Genomic DNA, 19110 nt, shown 5'->3' on the forward strand with positions numbered 1-19110 from the left:
TTTGTATTTTAGCCATTTTAATAGCCATGTAGTGATACTTCATTATTGTTTTAATTTTTGGTTCTTGAATGGCTAGTGACCATGAGCATCTTTTCATAGTTTTCTGGAAACAACTGCATATATTTTTCTGGTGAGGTGTCTCTTTAGATCTTTCGCACATTTTAAAATTTGTTTTTTCTTCTTTCTGTTGTGTTTCAATAGTTCTTTACATATTTTGATTACAAATCATTTCTTTATTTTTATTAAAATTATCAGGGTGACTGATTTTAGCTAACTAGATTATATAGGTTTCAAGTGTAGGTTTCTATGATACATGATCTGTGTATTGCATTGTATGCCCACCACCCAAAGTCAAATCATCTTCTGTCATGACATATTTGGTTTCCTTTACCCTTTACTTCCCCCACCTCCATAACCCTTCTTTCTGGTAACTACCAAACTGTTGTCTATGTCCGAAAGTTTCAGTTTTATATCCCACATATGATTGAAATCACATGGTTCTTCACTTTTTCTGACTGATGTTTCACTTAGCATAATATTCTCAAGGTTCACCCATGTTGTTGCAAACAGCGGTATTTCCTCTTACGGCTGACTAGTATTCGATAGTATACACCTGCCACGTATTCTTTATCCAAACATCTTCTGAAGGACCCTTTGTTGGTTTCCCTATCTTGGTCACTGTGAGTAGTGCCACAATGAACACAGAGATTCATGTACCTTTGCAAATAAATGTTTTCAAGATTTTGGGGTAGAAAATCTTTTATTCCATAGGTATTTTTTGACATTTTCTTGTAGTCTGGTCTGTGGCTTATCACTGGAAAATGGCCAGTGATAGTGACTTTTAAAAAAAATGATGTTGGTAATTTGTCTCCCCTCCTCTTTTGATTATCCTGCCTAGAAGTTTATCAAGTTTATTAGATCTTCTCAAAGAACCAGTTTTAGTTTCATTGATCTTTTTATTGTGTTCTGTTTTAATTTTATTAATTTCTATTCTAACATTTATTATTTTTTCTCCTTGCTTTAGACTTAACTTGATCTTTTCTCTAGTTTTCTAACTAGTGGAAGCTTAGGTTATTGATTTAGTTTTTTTAATGCGATGCATGCATTTAATGCTATACATTTTCTTCAAAGCACTGCTTCCCCTACATCCCACAGAGTTTGTTAAGTTTCTTCAGAAAAGGAAAATAAATAAGGTGAGCCCTACAATTGTTCCTGCTTCCTGCCTAGAAGGAAGTTCCAGGTTGTAGCTCAGGGAGTTGGGACTCAGGTGTAATGAAACGTGGAAGGCAGCCCATGATAGCTGTCCAGTGAAGTCTACAGGAAGGAAAAGCTACAGGAGTGGAGGAGGTCGAGCCAGTAGACTGAGGTGGGGCCAAGAGTTGACTATGGCTAAAACGAGATTGCACTTGGGCTGTGGAGGCCCATGTGAGAGAGAGAGAAATAGCACAAGGTGGGAATGTTGGAATGTATTTTAAAAAGTGGTACAGGCCCAGCCTTGTTTTATGAAGAATAAAGGTTTGTGGAGGGGATTTGTAAAGATAGGTTTGAAAACTACTTTGGGATTATTTATAGAAATTCATGAGTTTTAATGTAGTGCTTAATTTTATTCAGGAGATCAGTGGGGTTTTTTTTCAATTTAAAACAAAACCAGTAAACTCGTCACTAAATAAGTTATTCTCCAATCCCAGTACAAACACACATACGTGAAAACACAGCCCCAACCTGCCAACTTCTGAGACCCCACTAGGACACTGAGCATCTGCAGAACACTGTTAAACAACTCCTGCTGCAGGCTAAGACAGTCTTTGCGGGTCCTGGACAGACAATAAGGATAAAGTGGGTGTACAATGGAGATCAGTCAATTATCAGTTCATTGGATTGGGAGGGAGATCAAAGGCAGGCAAGGAGACCAATTTGGAACAGTTGCATGGTTGCTGGGAGGAAGGGTTGAGGGCAGGGACTTGGACTGTGGTGGTGAGACAGAAAGGAAGGGACCGAATGAAGATGTGTGAGAAGATCCTGGGATGTGGTGCTTTGTTGGTTGTGACAATGGAGGGGAAAGAGCATTAATTAGGTAAAATGAACCGGATAATTTATAGTCCCCTGGCCTCGTACACTTAGAGGCTATGATAATATTAGTTATAATCTATAATGGCATATTTCACCTAAGCTCAAATTTTGCTGCCCTTGGCGTGACCTTGGGTTTGATAGTTATTCCAAACTTCTTTCCTTCTTTAAATGGGAGACTATAATAGTTCCTACCTTATAGGATTCATTTTTAGTGTTTGAAGGGAAAATGTTAGAACTGACACTGGGGGTTTCCTTGAAGAAAGTTTATTAGTTCTTATCTCTATTTAATTCCTAACTAATTCAACACTTCTGTTTTCTTTAACATGTTGAATTAAAAAGATTTTAGTATATCACTTTGTCTGGCTTTTTAATACCTCATGAATAGTGTGAGATTATTGAGAAACAAAACAAAGGTTATTATGCAAATATTTAAAACATTTAACAATACATTCAAGTAGTCTTAGGGAACTGGAAAAATACTAAAGTTATACTAGCTTTTTGTAGAGGGACAGGGTATTAAGAATAAAAAAACATTATTTCAGAGAAGAGAAAATTTAAAAAGTAGAATGCATTACAAGTAAATAATCCAATGAATTCCATTAAGTAATGAATATTCAGATAGTGTATTAATTTTTCCCGAGACACAATGGCCAAGGCAAGGAATTTAAAGAATGGGGAAAAAAGGAATGATCAAATGAACTCTAAAATAATTACAAGTTATATTTCAAAACATCTGTTTTGACACATCAAGACAGATCTTTTTATTTAATGGTCAGAACATAATTGTTTCAGCAGTTACCCGTCTTCAGCTTCCTTCTCCTCGCCAGGACTCAGTCCCTGTCCTGTTTTGCAGCCAATTCCTCCCAAATTCCAGACAGATTGGGAACAGATTCTCCTGCCTGCCTTACCTAGAGAGCGCCTCGTGCACCCTCTTTCTCTGTTTCATTCTCAGTCCAATCGCCTGTTTATTAGTTTAATAAAATTCTCTTCAGCTAACACTCCCTAGTGCATTAGAATCACACAAATTCACACGGAGTGCTCCTAAATGGAGCAGGTTCTGCACTCAACCTCTCCAAAGCCCTGCCACAGTGTGACAGGGATGTTAGAGAACACTTCACCCAAGGGGATAAAATTAAAACTGGTGGCATTTCTCTGAATGTTGGGCTTGCTGGATGAAAGGTAGTTTTTTCAATCTCTCATATGAAACCAGCAGGTAATCCTTGAGTTACTGTAAGCTTAAAACGTTTAAAAAGCAAACAACCAAGTTACAAATTGGTCAAAGGACCTCTTCAAAGAGGTCATACAGACAGTCAATAGACATATGAAAAGATGCTCAGCGTCACTAATCATCAGAGAAATGCAAATTAAAGCCACAATGGGATGCTATCTCACATCTGCCAGAATGGCCATCATAAATCCACAAATGACAAGTGCTGGCAAAGATGTGAGAAGGAGGAATGCCTGCGCACTGTTGGTGGGAATGCAGACTGGTGCAGCCACTCTGGAAAGCAGTATGGAGAGAGCTCAAAAAATTGAAAAAGGGTCCATCTTTTGACCCAGCTATCCCACTTTTGGGAATGCATCCAAAGGAACCCAAAACACTGATTTGAAAAAACATAAGCCCCTCTATGTTCATTGCAGTGTTGTTTACAATCACCAACATATGGAAGCAGCCCAGTATCCATCAATAGATGAGTGGGTAAAACAACTATGGGACATTTACAGAATGGAATACTACTTGGCTGTAAAAAAGAACAAAAATTCTGCGGTTTGCAACAGTATGGATGGACCTGGAGAACATTTTGCTAAGTGAAATAAGCCAATCAGAGAAAGATAAATACCACATGATTTCACCCATATGTGGAAGCAAATGAACAAACTGAGCTAACAAGCAAAACAGAGACAGATTCGTAGAGAGTGGTTGACAGCTATTTGGTGAGGTGCGGGGAGGTGAGGGAGTTGAGGGATGGAGCAAAAAGGAAAAAGGACTCAGGGACATGGACAACACTGTGGTGCTTGCAAGGGAGAGGGGCACTAAATGGTAGTAGAAAAATGCAAGACAGATTAAATTTTAAAAAGAGGGGGTGAAACGAAATTTGCTTTGATGGCAGTACTGTCAACCAGTGACACACCTTGAGAGCTGATAGTGTGCGGACACCGATGTGTGTGTTGCTTGACAGCTGTGTTGTGCTGCCCAAGATTCTACTTCACCGCTCTAGAAAAATGACATTTCGTGTACTACCAATGCATCTGGTTTGTATGGCGTTATAACCCCCGCCCAACGCCAGTTGCTTTAAACAAAAACAATAAATGTTTTGACTATTGAGAGGCTACCTGTTTAAATGTTGACATCATTTCAGCTATTTTTCCCCTTTTGCTCTATGAACTCCTAGTTTGGTCTTTTATTTTTTTCCCACTGGTAGTTAAAATAAGTTAAGTAAGGGGAAGTGAGCTTAAGTGAAATACATATCAATTTGTATTCCTGCTCTACAAATAATACTGTAACATGTCTTAGTAAGGAGTAGAGAATGAGTTTTAATTTGATTTTTGGATTTTAGTGGTACATGCCATTTTTATGTCCCGTCTCTTTATGTAACTAAGGCACTGCCTGTAACCACTGGTTCTGATCGGCAATTCTCATTTAACCCAAGCGAAAGTAGAAGTTGGATCATTTTTACCTTCTTCTACTCAGTTTGATTTGCTTTGAGCTACTCTAAAATATTTGTGCAATGTTGTAACTGGTAATGACACTGGTATGCACTGGCAGTGTGACAATTACTCTTTACAGGTAGAAAAGGATGCCTTCCTCACTGAGCCATCCCCAGGATCCTGTCACGTGCAATCGGCCACATAATATGTGCCATTTTCTACTTTTGTTCTGTTTGTACACTTTGTAGGGACTTTGGCATTTGAAAAATATAATACTTTTTGGGTTAAATTACAGAAAAAATTTGTTAATGCTCATTGAATCCACCTTTCCCTATTTGACTATTTGGTGATTTTACAAACCTTCAGCACTCTCTTCCGTCTCTCCATTTGTGTTTCGTTGTTCAACACCCCAAACCTGTGGTCACTTTTGGCCTGTGGTCAGCAGTCTGAGTCACATCTTTGTGAGACTCACGTGGAGGAGGTGGTTTGACTCTCTGCTCCAGGAGGTGGAACTGCTCCTGAACCGTCTGAGCACTGCAATTCTGAGTCTCTCCGAGATTTGGCTCAAATGTAACTTTGTCTTTCAGAGAAGCTTTTTGGTTTCCTCTTCCTTGTATTACTCAGCCCTTCTATTGTGTTATAAGCATTTTATTCATTCATTCATTCATTCATTCTTTCATGCAGTGAATGCTGAATACTTTTTAACTGTGTTTCTTCCTTCAACCTGAAAACTTGTTGGAGGGTAACATAATCTCTGTTTATCACTGCATATTTTGTACATTTAAAAAACAACAATTTTTACTCAATGAACAAATACTTTGATAAACAAATTTGGTCACTCTCACTACTAGCACCTGAACTGAGTCTAAAACTTTTTCTGGAAATCAGATTGTCTATAGTATGACTGCTGGGACCTTTTAAAGTGGGTGGTAATACTACGTTTTGTTTTGTTTCATTAATTTTCTATCTATTTGTTTTTATCTTTGAAATCTTTCCAAATGAAGTTAAGTTACATTTATAATATAAAGCATAGCTTTTATTTTAAAAATAAAATGCTCGTGCGGAGTTGTAATCAGGTAAGTCCTGATTTCATCTTAGTGAAAACAATACCACCTTTGACCATTTCTTCTTTAGTCAAATCACTTGCTTTTACCTTCCCATCATCATAACATACCTTTCTCTGATATGAAAAGATTTTATTTGCTGCTGCATCTTCCCTGTACAATGTGTTCAATCTCAACCTCTTTGTAAAGTTGTATAGTAAGGGAATAAACAGCATTTGAGTAATACACTGGCTAACATTTATACTGAAGAATAATCCACCTTTTTTTTACCCCAGTCCCAACCCAAAGTAGGTTAATGTCGACCAGAATTCATCCTCTCAAGATTCAGACCTCAGAATTTCCTAAGACAAGTAAACCGAAAGGAATTCTTTGCTTTTATCTTATTTTTCTGTTTTTCATCCCAGGGCTTCTGGTCTTACATTCTAAATAGATGATCATAGAATCATACAATGCACGGATGGAAGGGATAGTGAAGGTCACAGAGTGCAAATGCTTACTGGATAATCGAATTCCTTCAGTCTTGATGTACTCGTTCCCTATTTCCTGGCTGGCAGACAGTCGTTTTCTTATATACTTATATGCTGGAGGGAGCTTGCTAGCTCTCTAGCCTCTTTTTATACGGTCACTAATTCCATTCAGGAATTAGCTGCCCAAAGCTCCATTTCCAAAACCTGTCCCTTTGGGGATTAGATTTCAACAAACGAATTTGGGGGGAATACAAACATTAAGGCTATGACACCATCTTATATAGGACATCCCATTTGAGGGTGGCATTCATGTTTTTTCTGAACCTTCTTTTCCTTAGGCTAACCTCTCCTAGTTACACATTTTCCACGTGACCCAATTTCGTGTCCCCTCACCATCCTGGTTACTCTAACCCAAATAGACTTACTTTGCGTATATACATGTAGCATTCGGCAATGAGTGTGATATTCCAGGTGTGTGCTGATGAGTGAGAGGAGAGTGTGAATATTATCTTTTTTAAATTCAGATATAATCTCACTAGTACATTTAGCAATGAAATGGTTGGAATGCCCGACTAAGGGCATTATGACCAGTCAGATGCAACCACTCTTCTCATCTGATCTGTTTTACTCCTGAGTATCCTTATATCTGTCAACTTTGTTGATAATAGATACAATTTTAAAACTGTTAATTGGAAAAAAAATTTCATTTTAGAGCTAGCCAATCAAATCATACTTAATAGAGAATGGTCTTGGACAAGTTCATCAGCCTCTCGGGTAGCGGTCTCCGATGTTTACCAGACAAGGTTATTGTGAGGGCTGATGTGTGGTAAGGTGCTGACCTGTAAAGTCCATAGAAAGTGTCTAAAGCACCTGGTGAGTGCTCAGTACAGATCAGCGATAGTAATCTTTACCACTGTGCCTTATTCTAAGAGTCCTGGGAACTGCTTATTTTAATTCCGTACAAACAGGAAGGGTCTGTGGATCCTTTATGTTTTCCAAGTGTCCTCTAATATATCTAATATGGACATATAAAAATAAAAGTTATGCATAAAAATGTCATGCATTTGTCCAAATTTCTTGACAAATTAGGACAAAATTGAACAAAGTTCTGACATTAGTTATCCATTTGTTATGGGATGAGAGAACAGGTGATAGAGTATTTACTTCTCATAACTTTAATATTAAAAGTAATTGTATTGCTTTTTACCAAAATGACGATTTCTTTAGTATAAATTTAAGAACTGTTGTCTACTAACATAGTTTGAACAGATTAACGTTTTAAAAATATAGATGCTTGTGTTAATTTTTCTTTTTAAAATTTTTAAATTATTTATTTATTTTTATTTTTTCATTGTTGTTCGATTACAGTTGTCCCCACCCCACCCCCCATTACTCTTTTTAACTACCCTTTTAAAATATCAGTTTCTATTGATACATTTCAGCACTACAGTGTGGCCTTTTCCAGGTTAAGATGCTGGGCTGAAGCCTCAAAGTTTTGCTGTGAAAGAAACGTTCTCTCCCCGTGCCTCCATAATTTAGTTAGTGAGAGCTATAGCTGGGTAAATCTTCGGGGAACATTATTTTAAACTATTTAACAACTTCTATAGTAGGATAAGAGAAATACATTCGTGAAAATCTTAGAACCAAGTGAACTACCTGAGGCTCTTGGGTCAATTCCTACAGCGATGAAATGTAGCTCAGTAACAATAAAAGTCGTACAGAGCAGAGCGCCTCTGGGTCCAGAGGCTTTAGGGTCTATTTTGGTAAGTCAGGCCCCTTTGCTTCATGGAAAGGATGTTTCCTAAATGCTTTTTGAAAAAAATTGTTAATGCTATTACAGCTGTCCCAGTTCTTCCCCCTCTGTGGCCTCCTTCCTTTTAAACAATGTCTTTGTAATTTAATTTGAAGTCAGGAAGTGTGATACCTCTGGCTTTGTTATTTTGTTCTCAGGATTGCTTTGGCTACTTGGGATCTTTTGTGATTCGATACAAATCTGATAATTTTCTTGTTTTCTTCCTTAAAAAAGTGCCACACCATTGGGATTTTGATGGGGGAATTGCATGAAATCTGAATATGGCTTTAGGTAATAATGGCCTGTTTAACTACACTGATTCTTTCAATCCATGAACATAAAATATCTTTCCATTTTTTGTGTGTATTCTTCATTCTCTTAATACTATATTATTTCAGTGTATAGGTCCTTCACATCCTTTGTTAAGTTTATTTCTAGGTATTTTATTCTTTTTTTAAGTTTACTTCTGCATTTATTTATTATCTATTTATCTTTAGAGAGAGGGAAAGGGAGGGAGACAGACAAGGAGGAAAACACCAATGTGTGGTTGCCTCTCACAAGCCCGCAAGTGGGGACCTGGCCCACAACCCAGACATGTGCCCTCACTGGGAGTTGAACCAGTGTACCTTTTGGTTCTCAGGCCAGCACTCCATCCATGGAGCCACTCCAGCCAGAGCGGTAGGTTTTTTTTTTGTTATAATTGCAAAAGGATTTAAATTTTTTTCCTGGAATTTATTCGTTAGTATATAAGAGTGCAATGGATTTTTGTTCTTTATTTTGTACCCTGAAACTTTACTGTATTTATTTATTGTTTCTAATAGGTTTTTATCTTCATGAGTTTACTTTTTTGTATGTCTTTTAATTTAATTTTACATTGAGATACAATTTTACACAGAATAAAGTGCACAAATCTTTAGTGTAGAGCTCAATGAATTTTTACATGTGTAAACGCCTATGTAACCACCACATGAATCAAGATATAAAACGTTTCCAGCACTTACAGAGTCCCATTATGCCAGATGAATTTTGCTAGTTCTCAAACTTCATTCGTAAGGAAGCTTAGAGAATGTACTCTATTGTACCTAGCTATTTTTGCTCATCATTTTGTTTGTGTGGTTGATCTGTATTGCTTTGGGTAAAATTAGTCCATTTTTTTATTGTGGTTCAACTATAGTTGTCCCCCATTCTCCCCTGTCCCCACCTCCCATACTCAGTCCTGTCCCTCTGTTGCCTTTGTCTATGGGTCCTTTATACATGTTCCTTGATGACCCCTCCCTTTGTTTCCCTTGTTATTCCCCTCTCCCCTCCTTTATGGTTACTGTCAGTTCGTTCTTCATTTCAGTGTCTCTGGTTACATTTTGCTTGCTTGTGTGTTTAGTTTATTAGGTTCCACTTTTATGTGAGGTCATGTGGTATTTGGCTTTCACCACTTGGCTTATTTCACTTAGCGTAGGGTTTTCGATGTTAAGAATCATGTCTTCTGCAAAAAGTGGCAGTTTTACTTCTCCGTCCCCAATTCGAATGTCTTCCATTTCTTTCTCTTGCTGATTGCGGTGGCTAGACTTCCGGCGCTGTACTGAATAGCGGTGGTGAGAGTGCTCTTGGTGGTACCTTCCTTCTGTGCCTGTTTAGTTGAGTGTTTTCATTATAAATGGATGTTGTATCTTGTCAAATGGCTTTTCTACATCTATTAGTGTAATTGTATGATTTTTATCCTTTATTTTGTTCAGGTGGTGTATCACATTGATCAATTTGCGTATGTTGAACCATCTTTATACCCCCGGGATGAACCCCACTTGATCCTGATGTATTATTTTTTAATGTGTTCTTATATTTGATTTGCTGGTATTTTGTTTAGAATTTTTACATCTGTTTTTATCAGAGATACTGGTCTGTAGTTGTGTGTGTTATGTGTGTTAATTTGCCAGGCTTGGGAATCAGGGTTATGTTGGTCTCATCTAATGTGTTAGGATGTATTGCCTCTTTGCTTTTTTGGAAGAATTTGAGAAGGTTAGGTATTAAGTCTTCTTTGAATGTTTGGTAGAATCCACTGGTGAAACCATCTGGTCCTGGACTTTTACTTTTGGGGAGGTTTTTTGATGTTTATATGTCTTTCCTATTAATTGGTTGATTTGAATTTTCCAGTTCTTCATGATTCAGTCTAGGAAGGTTACATATACCTAGGAAACTATCCATTTTTTCTAGGTTATTGTATTTGGTGGCATATAGTCATTCATAATATTCTTGCATGAGTCTGTTTATTTCTGTGGTGTCTATAGTAACTTCTCTTTCATTTCTAATCTTGTCTGAGCTTTTTTTCTTTTTTCCTTAGTGAATCTTGCCACAGGTTTGTTAGTTTTAGTAATCTTTCTAAAGAGTCAGCTCTGTGTAGCGTTAATTTATTATTAAATAATATTCATAGCAGAAGCGGTATTTGATGCTAAGCTATATTACAAGGATAACTAATCATAATCCTGTTCTTTTTATGACATCTGTTAAACACACAAATGGTTTGTCAGAGCCAGCTTGTACTGGCTCACAAGAGCCTATTGTTCAATTTTCAGGAGTTTTGTAAGCTACTTGATGCCTGACAGGTAGTTTCAAATTTGCATGGTAGGAGTACTTAGACAATGGAACTGGTGAAAACTACACATCGAGGTCTTTAAAAACATCTCCTGGACAGCTGGTTGCCAAACACCAGTGTATTTGTGCTGGTGCATTGCAAGCACCAGAGTATTTCTTTAAATAGAATAAAGGGTTATTGGCACTGAAAATGGTTTTAGTGTGAAAGTGTACATGAGAAAAAGAATGAGCTGGTCATTGTTTCTGTGTTCTCAGGGATTCGGAAAGACCGAAGAGGAGGGAGAATGTTGAAACACAAGCGGCAAAGAGATGATGGGGAGAACAGGAGTGAAGCGGGGTCCTCGGGAGACATGAGAGCTGCCAGCATTTGGCCAAGCCCACTCTTGATCAAGCACACTAAGAAGAACAGCCCTGCCTTATCCTTGACAGCCGATCAGATGGTCAGTGCCTTGATGGAGGCTGAGCCCCCCATAATCTATTCTGAGTACGATCCTACCAGACCCTTCAGTGAGGCTTCGATGATGGGCTTGCTGACTAACCTCGCAGACAGGGAGCTGGTTCACATGATCAACTGGGCCAAGAGGGTGCCAGGTAAGAACACTGAGCTTGACTTTTGTTTTTAAGAGTCAGTAACTATTTATGAACCGGTTGCGGTGTCATAGGAGAGACGAATAATGGAAAATGATGACTTACTGTCCAATTGGTTTCAAAGTTACATCAGACTGTGCTATTTTTTAGTGTCAGCACACTGTAATTCTCCTGGAAATCAGGAAATGGTGTTTGAAAACAAAAATCTCAAAGATTAAGGTCTTTAACCTGCTATTATTTTTAACCCATCCTAGTCACCGAAAAGGTCTGGGGTGGCCGTTACATAATAAATGCAGATAATATTATATGTTCACAGTGTGAAAATCTCTAACATTAAATGATTGATGATCTGTACATTTTTTAAATAGTGAGGACTTTTGTTCAAAAAAACCTCAATCATTAATAAACAATTTACCTTAAAATCTTTTAAGACCTTTGTGGACTAAAGTGATAACAATAGGTTTCCTTACTGAATGCCAATTATTTACTCAACTCTCTACTCTTAATATTTTAGGAGAAAAGTAACACAATAGACAAACTGTGTTTTCATCTTAGTGCTGATAGGAGCTTATAGAGAAATACCGTGGCCGAAGTGACATTTGATTTGATTGTCCTTCGGTTGATTCTCCCCGAATGGATGCACCTATAAACTTGACTGCTGCTCTAGTTTATTTATGTATTTTTTATTATGATTTTTAAAAGACTTTATTTATTTATTTTTAGAGGGGAAGGGAAGGAGAGAAGGGCAGAAATATCAATGTATGGTTGCCACTCGTGAGTCCCCTGCAGGGAACTGGCCTACAACACAGGCATGTGCCCTGACTGGGAATCGAACCATGATCGTGTGGTTCACAGTCCCGCGCTCAATCCACTGAGCTACACCAGCCAGGGCTGCTCTTGTTTAGAGAGAACTTCAGGTTTTATGGAAATAAGACTAGAAAAAGACCTCCTTCATGTCCCAACATATCCATCTAGGAGCTAACATAGGAGGCTCAAGGCAAGAGGAAGTTCAATCTTTTTCCAGGGCTTGTAGATCAAATTGGTAATTGATTCAGAGAGATTGTCTCATTTGGTGTCTTTTTAACTGACGAAATCTGCTACTACCCTCAAAGCGTGAGATGCTTTATATTAAACTACATAAATGTGGAGTTTTGTACTTGCATTTCAGAATTCACCAATCTGTTATAAGCCAAGTGAACATATATCTGGCCTTAGAGAATAGTTTATGTATTTGCATAAATAGATTAACATGTAGCTTTTGAAGTGTATGTATTAACATGCATGTTTAGGTATCTAGAGTCAGTCCTAATGGCAAATAAAAGCTCCCAGACACCTTTGAAAATAAGAGTTTTACTCAGCACCTACCCACTTTAGCATTCACACAAAGCAGATCCATCACAAGCAAATATTGGAATCTAAATGTAATGTAGCCGTAGATTTTATCTTAATACTTGTTATTGCCTTTTTACATACTTTGGAAGAAGAGGAAAATTAAGAAATACTAATGGCTATATCCCCGAGAGCCCACTTTTGATTGCTAAGTTTTATTGTAATATAAGCATATATTTTCCCTCATGAAGTCTTAGCTGCATTAGTTGCAGAGCACTGCTGAATTCAAATATATACGTTTTTATAGTTATCAGTTGGTTCCCATCATGACCTTTTTATAATTAGAAGAATTTGAAGGGTATTTGGAAAAACTGGAATTAAATTCAAATATGTTACCAGAGGGTGAAGAATTCATGGCAATAATCTTCTGAATTTAAATGTAAAATGGAGACAGAAATAAAGGGGAGGAAAATATTGTTACCATGCATATCCTTCTCATTATGAAACCTGGAACTAAGCAACTTTATAGTAGTGAGATGTGTAGCAAAACCACTCTAAAATTTGATTGTTTTCACTCAAAAGACCTGAATGATTTCAACGACTTTGAACCAAACTATATCTCGTTACTTGATGGTTTATAAAAAAGCATTATAAAGTAAAAAATAAATTATATATATATATATATATATATATATATGTGTGTGTGTGTGTGTGTGTATACTATTAGAATACAGCTATGGTAAATCAAAAGCCTATTTGTCTGACCAAGTGGAGTAAAAACAGTTATTGATTCAAAAAGGATGGAAAATGGGAAAAAAAGTGATTCTGAAAAAATCTGCAGATGATCATCAAGCTTTTCAGAAAAATGGACAGTCACATTTTGAAAATCTTTTAGATATTCAAGATACCATCTGTCACTTAAAAAATAGTCCACACTGAAAATCTAATATAGACAATACTACATCTATGTGGTAATAATTTGAGAATAATAGGAAATAGTAGTAAAAAAAGTAGCAAGAAAGTCAATTCTAGAAGAATGTAGAATTAGCTTTATGATGCCCTGGGCATGTGGATAATCCTCAGAATGTGTATCAATATGACAGAAATTGTGAATTAGCTTAATTAAAAAATTCAGCTATATTGAGGTATAATTGACAAAATTGTAAGATATTTAAAGTGTCTGTATGTATGATTTCTTCCACGCAGTTAATGAACCCATTTATTACCTCATATATTTGTCTTTTCTTTTGTGAGAACACTGAAGTTCTACCCTCTCAGCAAGTTTCAATGATATAATACAGGTTTATCAACTGTAGTCACCTTGTTTTGCATTAGATCCTCAGCCTATTTTCATCTTACAGCTGAAAGTTTGTACTGTTTTACCAATTTCCCCCTATTTGCCCCATCCTGAGACCCTGACAACCACTTTCCTACTATGTTTCTATGAGTTAGACTATTTTTTTTAGAGATTTCACATACAAGTGATACCATGCAGCATTTATCTTTGTCTTGATTGCGTTACTTTGTGTGATGCCATCAAGGCCCATCTATGTTGTTGCAAATGGTAGGATTTCCCTTTTTCATGGCTGACTAATATTCCATTCATGTATGCATGCCACATCTTCTTTATCCACTTATTCACCAACAAACACCAAGGTTGTTTCCAGGTCTTGGATATTGTGAATAAGGCTGCAAGGAACCTCAGAGAGCAGATATCTCTTCGATATCCTGTTTTCATTTCTTTTGAGCATGTAACCAGAAGTGGAATTTCTGGGTAATTCGGTACTTCTGTTTTTAGTTTTTGAGGAGCCTCTGTGCTGTTTTCCGTACTAGCTGCATCAGTTTACATTTCTACCAACAGTGCACGAGTGTTTTCTTTTATCCACATCCTCTCCATCACTTGATATCACTTCTCTTTTTGATAATAGCCATTCTAACAGGTGGGAGGTGATACCTCATGTTTTGGTTTGTATTTCCCTGATATTACTGCTCTTCAGCACCTTTTCATATATGTGTTGGCCATTTGTGTATCTGTTTTGGGAAATTGTTCAGTTTCTTTGCCAATTTTAGGAAATAAGATTTTGTTGTTGTTGTCATTGGGCTGTTTGAAGTCTTTATATGTTTTGGATATTGATCTCTTAGGAGATACATGATTTGAAAACATTTTCTCCCACTGTAGCATTTCTTTTTCTTTTTGTAGGTTTTTTTTCTGTGCAGAAGCTTTTTAGTTTGATGTAGCCTTGTTGCTTATTTTTGCTTTTGTTCCCTTTGCTTTTGGTGTCAAATCCAAGCAAGTATTTTCGAGACTCATGTTGAGGAGCTTATTCTCCTTGTTTTCCTCTAGTTTTATGCCTCCTTCTCTCCCTTTCCTACCCACGTCCCTCTCTGCTCAACACTTGAAGAGTCCCCTCCCTTCCGAACCCTGACTTCCCGATATTTTTTACTTTGGGTTCGCTCCTTGTCCAGTTTTGGTCCTAGGGGGACAGGATCCCCTTTTGCTGAACAGACCTCCTACTAGGCCCAAGCTCAGGTTCCTTAGAAGCTTCTGTGTCATCTTTGAGGGTGCACATTTGTCTTAGCCATTCCAGGGCTCAGGGCTTCTTTTGCTCCCATTTACTCCAGGAATCCAGTAATTAGCTTCCTGACTCTAATCCTCATCCCCATGAGTCAAATGAGCAATGAGACAAGCACAGGAAGTGCTTGTCGAGTGAATGAATAAATGAACGAACAGAAGGTGACTTTCGAACCTCCTGCTTTTAAGAAATCTCTGAGCCCTGCTAGAACTCAATTTTTCCACAAAGTAAAAGTGACTTCAAGGCTTTAGTGTTACTTTTCTTTACCTCTCTTCAGAGTCAGCCTGCCACTCTGACCTCTTGAGCATCCGCTGTCGTGAGGCTCATTTCCAATCTTTCTTTTGTAAGGGGCAGAGCAATATCCAGAGGCATGTGTGGAGCTTGCATTCTGAGGACTTTTAACAGGCTTTCGTTGTCCTGCAGTAAGTTAGTTTCACTGACTGGGTGTAATTTAAAGCTTAGAATGGGTAGGGACAAGGGGGCAGACAGAGGGCATGCTACCTCACTGTGGGAATTGGGAGCGTCTTCAAGAGACCCGTTCCATTCTGGGAGGTTCCTGCAGATTTCAGGGACTTGGCGAGCCTCCCCAGGACTCTGATTTCCAGCCTGTAATCAGACCAGTGAACCCTGCATCCAGGCTCTTGTGGTGTCCCACCCAGCTTGATTCAGGGTGGCCTGGTGATGAAGCGTGGCAGGGTGGTGAAAGAGAATGTGACAAGAAAGCACGGGGGCATTTAAAAGACATGACAGATGCCTATGTTTAAGGGTGAGATTTGCCGGTTAGATTTTGCCACTGTTTTATAATAAGAACCTTGGGACTGGGCTGTAATTACCCCACATCAGTGGTGGCGGCCCTCTGTCCCGGCAATGCAGAGTGTATTTGGAGTGCTCCATCTCCAAGTCAGCGCTGTCCGGCTTTTTGCTCCTCCTGGGAGGCTCTGGCTGAAACCCAAGGAAAGCCCCGACTTACCCGATTTTCTTTTCCCGCATTTGAAGCTTTATAGATGCTTGTTGGCCCAAAGGCTATTAATTCCTTTATCTTGAGAATATTTGAGAAGAATGCCCTGTCTGGACTTCATCCTGCTCCTTCCTCAGGGTTCCTCCAGAACTGGGAGATAATAAATGTCTATGGTTTTAAAGTACCCAGTGTTTGTACTTCATATCACAGCCCTAGGAAACTAATACACTTCTATTAAACATAAAACAAGCTTGTATTGGCAAGGCAAAAGAAATTAGGAGCTTTTGATTTAAATGGGGAATATTTGGCTCACCTAGTATAGGCCTGGCTAATCATTGACTCCCGAATATTCTCTTTTTTGCCTGCCCAAGTGGTTCACTGAACTGCTGGCTTTGAAGATGATTTAGAACTTCAACAGTTCCGCACATCGACCTGGCAAATGCCTTATAAAAATTTTTAACTCACGGAGGAATGTTTTTATCTGGCACCTTAATCGTTTCCCTTTTTACATTCATATCTTTGATCCCCTTGAATTCAGCCTGGTGTACAGTATGAGGTGTGTCTCCAATGTGGTTTTTGTACAGATGGCTGCACGGTTGTTTCAGTTTCTTTCATCAAACAGTGTCCTGCAGAGTGTTTGTAAGACCCCGTGTATAGTTAACCTCCCAAGTTTACTACCAATTAAGAGCTTTGGAAGCAGAGCGTTAGATATGGCCCATTGATTTACATGTTTCATTATTCTTTCCCATTCTGAAATCAAAAATGAAAAAGAAAATTCATGACTGACTCACAAGTTATACATTTAACCTGATCTATATTAATGAATATAGATCATTATTTTTTGCTTCTTATTTCTAAGATTTAAAAAACCAGTGCTGCTAAGAGGTAATTGGATGAATTACCATTCAACATGAACAGGACGAAATAATTCTTCCTAGGGTAGTAAAAGGAAGATCTCAGCCTTCCCTTCTCTCTTCCCCACCTGCCGCAGGTGTCCCCCCCCCCACTATTTCAGTACTTAGCCCTTGGGGCTCCTTCTGCTTTTAAGCAACTTGAGAAACTAGTCCACTAAAGGTGTCAGCTGTTGACTTTTAGGCTCATGATTTCTACATTTCTTTCTCTAGGTGCCAACACCTAAACATTCAGATCTCACTGTCAGCTGCCCCAAAGACACCAGTGAAATGTCACACTTCTGCCAATACATCTAAACCCAGACTAGCCATCCCCATGTCTTCCCCTTACAGCAAACTTACCTGGTTCTCCGGATCCTCCTCACTCCCGCCAGGGGCTCCCCCTTCTTCGTAACTGCTTTGGAATCACCTTTGTGCCTGGCTTTTCCTCACTTTGCATCATCAGTTCTTCTCTTCAACATCTCTAGACTTTGGCTTTGTTTCTGTTCCACTGTCACCAGCCTGGTCCACATCCTCATTGTTTTCCAAGACTGAATTACTGTAATATCCTCTTAATTAGTCTTTTTGGTTCCAGACTCTTCTCCCTTCACTTCATCCCACTCATCACTGCCAGAACAGTTTCTGAAAATCATCATTCAGGTGCCTTACTCCCTGTATGCATTTCCTATGAATGCCATAACAGTGTTTCACAAAGTGAGTGGCTTAAAAAATAGAAATTTATTCCTTCCCAGTTTTGGAGGCTGGACATATGAAATCAGAGTGTCAGCAGAGCCGTTCTCTCTCTGAAGACTCTCCAGGAGTATTCTTCCTCCCCTCTTCCGGCTTCTGGAGATTCCGGCAATCCTTGGCATTCCTTAGCTAGTAATGAGCCTCTCCAATCTCTGCCCCCATCATCACAGGGTGTTCATCCTGTGTGTCGGTGTCCATCATCACAGGGTGTTCATCCTGTGCATCAGTGTCAGTCATCACAGGGTGTTCATCCCATGTGTTGGTGTCAGTCATCAAAAGGTGTTCATCCTGTGTGTTGGTGTCAGCCATCACAGGGTGTTCATCCTGTGTGTCAGTGTCAGCCATCACAGGGTGTTCATCCTGTGTGTCGGTGTCAGCCATCACAGGGTGTTCATCCTGTGTGTTGGTGTCAGTCATCAAAAGGTGTTCATCCTGTGTGTTGGTGTCAGTCATCACAGGTGTTCATCCTGTGTGTTGGTGTCAGCCACCACAGGGTGTTCATCTTGTGTGTCAGTGTCAATCACCACAGGGTGTTCATCCTGTGTGTTGGTGTCAGTCATCAAAAGGTGTTCATCCTGTGTGTCAGTGTCAATCATCACAGGCTGTTCATCCTGTGTGTTGGTGTCAGCCACCACAGGGTGTTCATCTTGTGTGTCAGTGTCAATCACCACAGGGTGTTCATCCTGTGTGTCAGTGCCAATCATCACAGGGTGTTCATCCTGTGTGTTGGTGTAAGCCGTCACAGGGTGTTCATCCTGTGTGTCGGTGTCAATCACCACAGGGTGTTCATCCTGTGTGTCGGTGTCAATCACCACAGGGTGATTCATCCTGTGTGTTGGTGTCAGTCATCAAAAGGTGTTCATCCTGTGTGTCAGTGTCAATCACCACAGGCTGTTCATCCTGTGTGTCAGTGTCAATCATCACAGGCTGTTCATCCTGTGTGTCAGTCATCACAGGGTGTTCATCTTGTGTGTCAGTGTCAATCATCACAGGCTGTTCATCCTGTGTGCTGGTGTCAGCCACCACAGGGTGTTCATCTTGTGTGTCAGTGTCAGTCACCACAGGGTGTTCATCCTGTGTGTCAGTGCCAATCATCACAGGCTGTTCATCCTGTGTGTTGGTGTCAGCCACCACAGGGTGTTCATCTTGTGTGTCAGTGTCAATCACCACAGGGTGTTTATCCTGTGTGTTGGTGTCAACCACCACAGGGTGTTCATCTTGTGTGTCGGTTTCAGCCATCACAGGGTGTTCATCCTGTGTGTTGGTGTCAGTCATCAAAAGGTGTTCATCCTGTGTGTTGGTGTCAGTCATCAAAAGGTGTTCATCCTGTGTGTTGGTGTCAGTCATCAAAAGGTGTTCATCCTGTGTGTCAGTGTCAATCACCACAGGGTGTTCAT

At 39.1% G+C, this 19110-nt stretch overlaps 1 protein-coding gene across 4 annotated transcripts in view; it reads left to right on the top strand.

The window, feature by feature from the left end:
- ESR1 (estrogen receptor 1) overlaps positions 1-19110 on the top strand; it is a 371393-nt gene that overhangs the window by 224394 nt on the left and 127889 nt on the right. For all 4 annotated transcript variants that reach the window (XM_037050835.1, XM_037050982.1, XM_037051062.1 and 1 more), the window contains exon 5: positions 10881-11216. In XM_037050835.1, coding sequence (XP_036906730.1) covers positions 10881-11216 — 336 coding nt within the window. The remainder of the gene's footprint in view (positions 1-10880; positions 11217-19110) is intronic.

Source organism: Sturnira hondurensis, unplaced genomic scaffold (assembly GCF_014824575.4).
Source record: "Sturnira hondurensis isolate 20B ecotype Veracruz unplaced genomic scaffold, ASM1482457v3 Scaffold0000167, whole genome shotgun sequence".
NCBI lineage: Eukaryota > Metazoa > Chordata > Mammalia > Chiroptera > Phyllostomidae > Sturnira > Sturnira hondurensis.